Source organism: Emydura macquarii, unplaced genomic scaffold (genome assembly GCF_026122565.2).
Source record: "Emydura macquarii macquarii isolate MOO-44397 ecotype Brisbane River unplaced genomic scaffold, CSIRO-AGI_Emac_v2 contig_2768, whole genome shotgun sequence".
Taxonomy (NCBI): domain Eukaryota; kingdom Metazoa; phylum Chordata; order Testudines; family Chelidae; genus Emydura; species Emydura macquarii.
Genome location: NW_027132905.1, coordinates 5,469,079 through 5,481,374, shown reverse-complemented (window position 1 = coordinate 5,481,374; position 12,296 = coordinate 5,469,079). Strand labels below are relative to the sequence as shown.

The window sequence follows — 12,296 nt, the reverse complement described above, 5'->3', positions numbered from 1 at the left end:
GAGCAAATGGAAGATGGTCAGGTCAGACACCTAATTCAGTATCGAAAAGGCTTGTCCTTCCAGCCTCTCCATACTTGTAGTTCCACCTCGGCTACATTACTCACATTACCCTTCTGTGAAGAATGGAGAAGGAAGGAAGCTGGCGCAAAGCAAGCCACTGCTTACAAGCATGGCTAGCATGGCTACTTCCTGTCCACATGAAGGCATCATAATACCTTTCATCACAGTGAAATATGAAAAAATGAAATATACAAGGATAAATAAAACATTGTTTCAGGAAAAAACATGGGGTGAAATCCTGGTCCTACTGAAGTCAATAGAGCCAGGATTTTAACCCTGGGGTCCATTTGGTGAACTGCATACAGAGTGGTCCTAGATGGGACAAGCTTTTGAGCCTCAACAGAAGTTGGTCCAGTAAAAGGTGTCTTGTCTCTCTCATGAATTATGAAATTGAATCCAGACTAGAATTAGAAAGAGACAAACTAAATTAGACATAGTTAATTGGGAAAAATGCGTCTCACTGAACAATTCGCTTCACGATTCCATTGCTGCAGTAGTGCTATAGTTATGGCTGAAATGGGACATGCATCCCAACAAACTCATTTTCAAGTCACAGATTAAGGAGAAAATCATTGTTTGCCTTGTGTACCTGTGCATGAGAGTAAATGAAGAGAAAGTGTGCCCCTTCTCTTTTGCATAGGCTAAATGCCTCACAGGGCAGTGTGGAAAACAGCCTCTGGAGGGCAATGCTCCCTATCCTACTCATGGGATGGGGCAAAAATGGGGATTGGGTGCAGCCTGATGCCATGCACTCCCAACATGACAGCTGGTGCAGTTGATCTTATGCAGAAGAGGGGGTGGTAATCTGCTACTGATATAAACAAGTGGGGATCCAGGAAATGAATTGTGATTTTCAGTCACAATTGTTCCAGGGTCTACTCCCAGGACAGCGCAGCAATGTGCTGCCCTTTACTCAAATCAGATTGTAAAGTCACAGTCCAGTTCTACTCCTTATGAAAAAAATACCATCTTTCTCATTCTTGTCTTAAATGCAGAAGCAATAATTTGTGCAGTAAAAATGTGCCATTTTAATCCAACTATTTCAGATGTTTTGATTTCAACTAATTAGATAGCTGCAAAATACTATCACAAAGAATGTGGAAGAGCAACTTCCGGTCTGCCTTTTGTATTTGTTCATTCTGATCTACTTATTGAAATTTCAAGGACTTGAAACATTTGAAATTACAGTTGGGTGTATTTTACTGCCCTGGAAAATATTGAAAATGATTACAATTCACTGCCTGCAATGCCTTCAAAAAACAACCATTGAAAAGCTGGTTGCTATGCAACCTACAGTATTGTCTGTATTACCCTCAGCAACGGATGACATATTGTATTAAAATAAAATAATCTTCTTTAAAAAACAATATAGTGAAAGGCTGTTGGGGGAGGAGGGTACTTGCAATAACTCAGAGCTGTATCACAAGCTCAAAGGAAAAGCAGAGCATCCTTCTTCCAGGCCCCATCCATTACTGAATCCCATTGTGATTATTATGATTATTTATCAGGCTGGTGATATAGATAACAGATTTCTCAGAATGAAGCAAACAAGCCTAACGGTTTCCAGTGCAAGGTTTCTGAAGCAATCTTTACTCAAACAGGATTCCATGGTCATATTTTCACATAGTGAAGCCAAACGAGCCATTTTACTCTTGGATTGTTTCAGTGTATGCACATCCCTTTAGTTCTAAACTTGCTTTTTCTTTAACACTGGTACAAGATTAGAGGCCTCTTTTCTTCCACAGAACAGAGAAAAGGCAGGAGCAGTGCAATATCCTTTCCCCATCACAACCCTGCTCTGTCTGGGTAACAGGGCCTCAAAGTAGGGGGTAAATTATAATGATAGATAATTACAATTATTTAAAGCCCCCTTTACATTTCCAGAATGGTGTAAAGAGGCTTTAGTGTAAATGAGAATCAGGCCCAAAGCCTCTAGAAGTGAGAGGAGAGCTCAGTTTCCAAGCTCATTCAGGATCAGATTGCGATACCCAAATGGTACCTTACTCCACATATAATTCTACTGAAGTCAGTGAGGCTACTCACAGTGAGGCTACATTGCTACCCACTGGGTATCAGAATCCAGGCCCAGGTTACTCACTGCTGAACTGCCAATAAAAGGGTCAGTCGGTGCTAACTGCAATGGTAATTTTTGTGATCACATACCCTTGGAAACTGGACTGGAATTACCTGCTCCTTTCACACAGGCCAAGCAGCCACTAAGGAGTGAATGCTTTCACGCTATGCTAACCTAGTCAGGTTGCAGACCAGTGACATAGAAGCACACTGCTTTCTATACAGGTCTGTCGTATCAGTGAAATGCAAATTATTAATGAACGGTATTTTTTTTGTTTAGCTTTTTCCATCTTGAAAAACAACCCACTCTCTCCTTGGAACTCAAACAAGAATGTGAAAGTGGAATTGGGATCTACTGTATTTACCGTATTTCAGCAGATAAAACTGCAGACGTTACAAGATATCAGATTATTATAGATGTATAATTATAAAGGTAGACAATGCATTCATTTACTAAATGGGTGCTATAAAACAAGGCATGTGACTGACTGGTAAAGGTTTCAGCTGTGAAGGGATCTGCTACCACCCTACCTGGAGAATTATTAGCCTGTTTACACTCTCTCAAATTATTATCCATCTAGCAATTATTACGTTATTTCCCCTATTTTAACCCAACTTTCTAAATATACACACTATGAATTTTGGGCCACAGAATGGTAGGTGCAAACACTCTCCCCACCCCTTATCTTAGCATTTATACATCACTTTATATCTCCAAAGCACATCACCCTCTGAGGTTGGCAAGAACTATCCTCAATGTGCTGATGAGGAAGCTCAGACAAAAGTCAAGTGACTAACCCAAGGCCATGTGGTGAGTCAGTGGCAGAGCCTGGATTAGAACTCATGGCTTCCTGACTCTCAGCACAGAAAGAGCTCACACTGTTTCAAATCTTCAGCTGCTGTAAATCAGTGTAAGTCTATTGACTTCACTGGAGCTACACCCATTTATACCAGACGAACTGACCTTCTATTGTTTACAGATACCATTTACACCACTTGCATGTCTGAAGACTTAGCTGTCCCCTGCAAATCAGGTGCAGTTCATGAATGTCCAAATGACAGTAACTGCAGTCACAAAAAGGAAGCTAAATCATAAAGAACTTTTCACTTGAATAGCTGCAGGTGCTGTCATGCCTAAGAGGCCCTGGCAGTGCGTGTCCTCATTCAATGAACGCTATAAACATTCTTATAAATCTGCTCCTGTTTCCATGGAATTAGAAGTTGCTCAGGCAAAACTGGAGTAAAAGTACTAAAAGCTTTAAAATAATCCCACTTTCAAAACCATTCACCATTTCAATGTCTTTACTGGAGTTTTGCCTGTAAACTGAGTCATTCCATGGAAATAGCAACAGAAGAGTAAAAAAAAGACAAACCCAAAAACTTTGTAATTTTTAAATTTGGGTTGATTCTGCAAAGTGCAAGGCATTCTGGTCCCAATCCAGCAAAGCAAGTGTTTAAGCATGTGTGTAGTCCAACTTCAATTAAGCACAAGCTTAAGGGATTTGCCGGATCAGAGCATAGTGCTCAGCAGGACTGAGCCCACAATGCACTTGCGGTATGGTAATATAACGGTACACACAGTCACGTGTTATTTCTCTCTCATATATGGACTCACAGACACAGTATAAATAACACCCCCTCTAGTGGCCAAAAGGGTCATTACTCATAAAACTTGCCATGACTTATAAAAACAAACTTGAAATAACATACTATCAAAGCAAAGTGGTAACTTAAAGTGACATAATAAGAGAAAATACAAAAGAAAATTGCATGTTATAATTATTTTGCCAGCATGAATTTCATATAATAAACAAGTGAATGTAAATTCCGTATGATACATTAATGCTACATTAATAGACCCATGGCCAATGAATAAATTGAAATAGAACAGTATATGTCACAAATGAATTACACAGTTCATTAAAAGAATCCTGGAAACATCTAGCTCCATTCTTTAAATTAGCCTTTACTTACTTTCCCATAGCTCAGCATGATTATCCTCACCAAAACAACATTAACGTGGGCACCTAAGGACTCATCGTGGTAGATTTCGTTAACCTGCAAAAGAGTGTGGATATTTTGAATAATGACCTTGTCAATAGGTAATCACAGTAGCAATGATAAAACACAACCTTTTTATATGCTGTGTTTTTAAGATATAGATCAACCACTCTCATTTGTGAAAAAGGGTCATTTCCACTGACCTGAGAGAGAACTTTTCCCCTGTGAACTACAGGGTTCTACCATAAAGGCTCCATACAGGCATCAAATCAGGAACCATGTTTGTTCAGGAAACCACTCAAAGTCAATGAAATTTAAGCAGGCGCATAAAATGCTTCCCTAAACTAGGAACTAATTTGCTAAAATACTAGGGGGAGTCTAGGCAGATTCACAGTCTGCCTGGCAACCAGTAGGGATGGAGATGCCCCTCCCAGAGAGCTCAGGAGTGGGGAAAGGCCATTTTGGGAGCAGTCTGGAGCTAGGGGGGAAAGGGGCAGGACTGGCTGTGTGGGAGCTGCTGAGACCTGGCCTACATGCAGGGTTACCCCGAGAACTGGCCTCTGGGGACTGGAAAGCCAGATCCCTCAGCTTGAGCCCTTCCCGCTCCAAGGAGTCTCCCCGTTTGTAATGTGTTGTTGGGAAAACTTCCCCCAGCAGGCTGAGTTAACCCCCAGCTCCCTAGGAGGGAGAGTCACCGCATGGCAAGGCAAGCTGTGCTCTGGCTGCTAGTCTAGGGCCGCGACCTGCTGTGAGTGGGCCGCGGCACTGGGGTGGGAGACTGACGTTGAATTTTTGGTGTCGTTTTGTATTCTACACCTTGAGCACTGCACTGCTTGGTGTTGAGTGGAAATCCTGGGACCAGAAGCAGCCTGACGCCTGCATGAAGAGGATCCCTGCCAGCAGAGACCAGCTCCTCTGCAATGACTGAGGAGTCTTTTAGCTAGCTACTCATGGAAATTGTTTGGGGAACCCCTACTCCCTGGATGGTGTCCTCAAGGCAGGGAGTAAGGATTTGGGGGATTTTTATAATCTGCTGCCTATTGAACCTGCAGAGGGACTGACCACCTTATCCCAATTGTGAGCCTTTGGGCTGTGCTGAAGCCAGTCCGCCACACAGCTAAACCACTGCCCAGAAGATATTGTGGCCACAGGTCATCAAGGGCCCCGACAAATTATGCGTACCAATGGGACACTAATTTTACAAGTGCTGCATCAGGTCATCTGACTGGTGAGCCTAAGAATAATGTTTTACCCTGTTATGTTGTATTTATCTCCTGTTTAATATAATGGCTGTGTAGAATATATTGTGGATGTGTTTCCAGCGTTATTCCACCACCGAGAACAGCCTTGGAACCCCCTTTCAGAATTTCCACTCTTCTCTTTTGCAGACTATCTGCAAAGTCTTGTGCTGTGTAAATATATTGTATGTGTTTGCGGAGTTATCCTGTGATTAGAATTTTCTTCCCAAGCTGCCCTAGTGACCCTGCCAGGAAGGAGCGAGGGGGGTGCAGGCACTGCCAATTAAATTCATAAGGAAAAAAAATAAAGCAGATACACCCTGTTGAGGCCTGTCCGTCAAAACCTATAAGCAGATTGGCATTAAAGAAGGTAATAGGGTGGAGAGGGGTGTTACACATATATAATCACATGCACATAGGCAAATTATTTTAGGTACACTGAAGACAGAGCTATGAATATTATAATGGGAAATGAAATACAGAAGTCTAAGCAATACATAAGAAATAATTACTATAAGGAAGCTGGGCAAAATATTATCTATTTAAAGAGTTGACTGGGGTTATCTGTGATGTGGGGGGAATGAAAGAAGGCCAATTTACAGTCTTATAAATATGTTTGTTTTTTTGCTTTACAAATTAGAACAAATATATAAATATCTGCAAGGCAAATATATTCTCTTACTTCCTTCCCCCAGATCATTAACACCTCCAGTAAATCATGGACCAAAACTGGATTATTTTATGAGTTGGACATAAAGAATCTCTCATATTTCATTGTTTCTGATATAAGAAATGTATTCACTGTGATAAGTTATTAAGCTTCTGAGCATTGTTTTATTAAAAAAAAAGATCAATACACTCTTATTTTTTTCAATATGCCTTTGTCCCAAGGGTCCATATCAAAATACAACTAATTTTTGATCTCTCTATAAAAATCATTAAAAGTTAATTGCTGTATTGTCTGTTAACAAAAATTTCTCTGACTGTTATTTGGGCACCTAAAAAGAGGAAGGATTTTCAGAAGTACTGACCACCTTCCAGTTCCCAGTGAAGGCCGGGAGAGCTATATAGTGCTTGTGCTTTAGGCTCCTATGTTTGAAATAGCTTTATCTTTCCTCTCAGGGGCTTTTGCAAAGGCAGATTAACATACTGAAAGATACACTTTTGTTTTAATCAGTTATGTGTTTAAAGGAAAGTTTTGTGCCGACAAGGACACTTCATTGTGTTCTTTACTAGATGCTCCACACACTCAAGGGTATTATTTGCAGGGATGCTAGTTTGTCTGATTCTATGTGCATTGGGAATACATGCCTCATTGATAACAAGCTGAAATTTGCAGTAACTTAAATATACATAAAATGAACACTGAATAAAATCTTCTGTGTATAGGAGGTAAGTGTGACATGTAACTAATTATTTAATATAGTTCATGAGACATAAGCCCATTTGTCACAAGCTCCTTCCAATTAGCCTTCAGAATTTAACCTCAGCCTCTTTTAACAATAGTGAAATAATACAGCAACTGTATCACTACTAGATGCCAAACTAAAACTTGGCAGGGAAATTTTGACAGAATGGTATTGAAACATTGTTACACCGTTCACACAACTGACATCTAACAAACATTTTGTGAATGAATAGAAAAACAAACATTATAGAGGTTCCTTGGCATCTGTGGAATATAATTTGTAATGGGTTTTCTCTCAAACATTGGGCCAAATCAAAGCCATGGATCTTAACTTCATATCAACCAACTCCAATGAAATAATCCTGGGAGAGCAGGACCCTTTGCTCTTTCTCTGGGCTAAATTGTGGCTGTATTGTGCTGATCCATGAGCATTCCAGGAAATGGATTGAGTCAGATTTTCATTTTTTTAAAATTTTATATTCTATCAACATTTAAAATGGAATACAAATAAAATAAAATTCAAAAGAAGAAGTTGTTTCCAAACAAAAAAAAATTAAAATGTTCCATTCCGATGAAGTTGAAATAGATTTCAATCTTATCAAAAAGACTTTTTTCAAAATAAAATTTCATCAGAATTGACACATTCCCACAGAAAGTTTTGACAAAATGGCATTTTCTAATGCAAAAATATTTTGTCAGAAATTTTCTGACTAGCTCTACTATTAATCATTTCTTTGCATTGCATTTCCTTGGTTATTTAAAATGACAACATGCTGAAATAGATTCACACTTATTTAAATGTGTGATGTGAATGGCATCTGTTTGTTTCAATGTGCTATTAAAGAAATGAGATCCAAGTGATTGAGCTCCGAAACGGATGTGCTCAAATGTGCTTGAGAATTACACTTTGAAATAGAAAATTGCCAGCAGAATTATAGAATTTTAAAGCTCCAGATCTGTAGTGTCTTTCTTCAAATGTATAACTTCTGCATTAAAGGCAGATTATTTATTACAGATAGCCAGATATAAAAAATGCATGTGTCTAAAGTAACATGTGTGGCCCCTGTTCTGATTTCATCCTAATTTTTCAGCAGTGTAACTCCAGTTACTTCAGTGGTGATACCCTGGTTTATACCACTATAAGAGATATCAGAACTGAGCTTCCTGTCTGTCCTTAAATCAGTGGGGGTCAGATTCTAAAGTAATGCTGGTGCACAGGAAAGCAGAGCACACAAAGAGGCTCTCAGATCTGCGTAAGCTCTTTGAAGCTGGCACTATTACTCTATGTTTGTATAGGGTCTAGCAGGATGGGGCCCCATTCTCAATTGGCCCTTACGCATTACCATAATACACATGATTATAGTAACAATGATAACACTGAAACGCCTCCATACTCAAAGAAAGTGCAGGTCTGGATCCAAACTTTGTGGCTAGGGCTCGTGTTTAGTACTGGAGTAAACTTAACCAGCATCTGGTCAATGCCAACTTTCCATTCAGACTGGCACTAGATGCCTGGGAGCTTCAAAGACTGTCTAGGATGCAGAAGGCTGTTGCGGTGGGAGGTGATGATGAGAACGAGTACTTCAAAACAGCTTGATACATTTGCACAGATGTCACAACCTTTAACTGTTGGTCTTATTTGATCTAAACTTTGGGAGGTTTGCTCATCACTATAAGCTATCAGTGTTATTCATGGGAAAGACTACAAATTAACAATAACGGGAAATGCACCTCTAATCAAACCTTCATGGTGCTGAAAATTACACCTGAAAGCGGCTATAGAAATGAGTGAAACTTCTAAGAGTTCAACAAACAACATTTCCCAGTAGATCTGTGTGATGCAAAGTGTTGACAATGCAGGTTTTCTTTGGATAGCTTTTATAAAGTGTTTTTTCATAAAGTCTGAAATCAGTGATGTACGCAGCTTTCACTCAAACTCTTCCCAAAAAGTTGTGATAACGAGACATGCCAACGAGGATGTCACAGAATAAGATGCCTGATGCAAGGTTTCAGCATGGGAAATAAGATAAATACATGAGGGTAAAGAGAGAAAATAGGACCCTCAATGGGTAAGGATATCATCATTCTGACAAAAAGACACAGAAGTTGCACAGAAACTGAAAAACTACTTTGTGAAAGTATTAATAAGAGACAATAACTGTGCAGGAGAAATCTGATGAGTTTCTTATGCATTAAGTCCAGGGAGACAAACTGTGTAAACCTGCAAACATATGGAACCTAGTTATAAAAAGTCTTCCTTTCTTATATGAACAAAGCCAAATTCCAGGGTCCACACATTTGTTTAGTTTTTAATCCTGTTGTGACCGTCCCTCTTCATGATGGTCTATATTTTTAATGTTATATTTCTATTTTTTACACTACATTGCAGCATACATTAATGACATTCTGCATAGATACATTTCTCCTCCTAAATTTCCTATGAGTATTGTCCGACTGTATCACTTATGTCCTTTCATTCAGAGTCTATCACCCAGCATCTACATTCTCTTTACCCCTCAGTTCCTTACACACTTCACTCACTTTTTTGACATTATTGGGTGTGGCCAAAATATTTAGTATGCTGTCTGTTGCCTTTTCTGAGAAAGTATTAACAAAATATTGTTTTGGAGGGTGCAGGGATGAGTTAAAGAAATAAAGCAACTAATTGTGGTTAGCTTTGGCTAAATTATAAATAATGGCGGTTCTGCAGGGCATTTAAAGGGTGGCAAATGTCTTAGGCCAGGGAGCTAGGGGCTATTGCCACCCAAGTCATGGCCCAACCACTTTTTGGCTGGGCCAAACCTAAGTGGTGCTGCAACCTCATGCAGCAGGTCACTCAGATCTGGAGAGGATGGATGTAGGAGCTCATGGGCCAGGGGGTGCCTGAGAGGGGAAGAGGAGAGTCAGGTGGTGGTGGGGCAAATCAATCTCTCACACACACATGCTTTCAATGGTGCTCCACAGCCTCTGGTAACATCAAGCAGGAGATCAATTTCTGGGGTGGTCTAAAGAGCTGTGTCAAGAAAAATTGAATGAAAATGAGCTAAGAAAATATTTAGCTGGCTATCAAGAAAAGTTCCCTGAGAGCACAATCTATTAGCTTATTGAAGAGTCTGCCTAAGGAAGCATTCTAAGTGGGGTGACCAGATAGCAAGTGTGGAAAATAGGGACAGGGGGTGGGGGAAATAGGCACTTATATAAGACAAAGCCCCAAATATCAGGACTGTCCTTATAAAAATCGCGACATCTGATCTGACCATCCTAATTCTAAGCTACACGTTGGACAGAACCCTGGAGAAAACACTGACAGAAAAATTCAGTACTGGCAGGGAGATGGAAAAGGGGACCAAGCAGATCTTTTCTAACTTCTGTATTTTCCTGTAATAGATTCATTTAGAGTATCTCCACTTTGCAATATCTAGAGGACTTCTTGATAGACCTCATAGGTTTTCAGTCGAGGTTCCTTCTTGTGGGAAGCAAGTAGGAATGATAAGGGTTAACAGGAGCATTAAATAAGGACTCCAGATAAAGAAATCATACTATGCAAGAATGTGAGAATGCACATAGGGAAACAGATGTGTGTAAGTTATGCCTGAAAAGAAAACTAGAATGGAATAAAATTAGTTTTTAATCGTTAGATTTACTATACAACATCACTAAGCTACTTTTAATTTTTTTAAATGTCACATTTTTGTATCTATCTTACATACATATCTTTCAATGTAACATAATTAAATGGAGAGCAGCCATAACAGAAATTCATAGATTTTAAGGCCAGATGGAACCATTGTGATCATCTAGTCTAATTTCCTGCAAAACAAAAGCACAGAACCCCACCCACCAGTTCCTGCATCATGTTGTGGTTGAGCTGAAGCATATTTTTTCAGAAAGACATCCAGTCTCTACCATCACTCCCTCCCATCTATCAACCATTCAGAAGTGCAGCACCTGGAATGCATATGGATCACTCTTCTAACAGATAAACCACACAATGAGATACTGATGGGGACTCTTACAGACCGCAAAAATCAGACTAGAAACAGAATAAACAGCTCCTTAAACATCTATAGTGTGTAAAAAGAAAGACGGAATGATTATGGGGGATTTCAATCTGGGAGACATATGTTGTAGGTCCCATGATGTTACTAGAAAAACACACTAGGAGTATCTAAAAATTACCGATGACATGGTCAGTTTAGTGTTACATATCTGGACAGTTTAAAACTCCCTGCAGACACAAGAGTCTCCATAATTAAATAACATTTTTAAAAATTATGCTCCAAGCAGAAATGTTCCCAGTGTTTTGGAGTTGCAGCCACATTTCAACTTCTATATTTTGCAAAGTGCCCAAATGTTATCAAGCAAGACACCCAGCCTCTAAAGGTCAATCTAAGCCCCTACCAGTCAAATTCTGTCAGTGTGAGACTAAATATGGCAGTGTTTTCTGTTAAATTCTACCCTACTATATATAATTGAGACTTGTGTCTGTCTTTATCACAACCACAACAATATACAGACCATTACCATGAGGGTAGTTCTAAAAGATTAAATATTTAATTAGGCAAACCCAGATATGCCAGCAATGGAGCAAAAATTATATCGATTTCAGAAGACTACATGGCGTACTGTACATATTTAAATGCAGGGTGAAAAGAGACCTGGTTCAGTGGTTTGGGTGATTGTCGAGGTATCAAAAGACTAAATCAAATACTTAAAAAAAAAAAAAAAAAAAAGAGTTTGCAACCCAATCAATGTTTCTAATCTCTTATTAGAGCATAGCTGATAATACCTAGTTTGTCTGTGGGGAACACATGTTAAAGGAACACACATCCTAAAGCATAATGACAACTTAGTGCTAGTCCCAGATTTCAGAATACCCCTTCCATGACTCTAGGCCTTGGTCCAGCAAGGCACTTAAGCACAAGCTTAACTTGAAGCATGTGAATAGTCCCACTGACAGTACCATTCCTGGCCACCACATTTTTTTTTATGCTTATGTAGAAGTGGCCTGAATTTTTGTGTTATTTCCTCTATTGAGAAAGGTCTACAATGTCCTATTGAAATGGCTAAAGTGATCTAAATTTACTTTAATTTCATTTTCAGTCCTCAGTGCAGGTAACAGTAAGTTACTTACGATATTCATCAGGGTCAGAAGGTATTTCTGCACATGTTCTTTTCCATGGAACTGTACAACTGAGTCATCAACTCCCAGAAGAACTTCAATGTTGTAGTCATCATCAGTTGCATGCCTCCGATATCTCTTTCTTGAGCTATTTACTCCATCTTCAACAAGGCTCAGCATACTGGCAAGGTTATCCAGATTACTCAAGTCAGTTGCTGAAATTAAATAGAAAAATAAGCCATCAGCACCATATCAAGATATGTTTTGTTTTAATCCTCATTGAAAAGACAAAATATGGTAAACGAGAGAGAGAAAAAGAAAAAGGCAGCTTCTCCTCTTATACTGGTATAAAATTGGAGTAACTTCATTCAACTTTGCATTTAAAGTGGTATAA

General features: G+C 39.3%; 1 protein-coding gene across 1 annotated transcript in view; it reads right to left on the bottom strand.

The window, feature by feature from the left end:
- Positions 1-12,296, bottom strand: part of ADAMTS2 (ADAM metallopeptidase with thrombospondin type 1 motif 2) — a 217,449-nt gene that overhangs the window by 55,734 nt on the left and 149,419 nt on the right. The window contains exons 4-5 of the mRNA XM_067567255.1: positions 11,915-12,117; positions 4,108-4,191 (exon numbers count right to left, since the gene is read on the bottom strand). Coding sequence (XP_067423356.1) covers positions 4,108-4,191; positions 11,915-12,117 — 287 coding nt within the window. The remainder of the gene's footprint in view (positions 1-4,107; positions 4,192-11,914; positions 12,118-12,296) is intronic.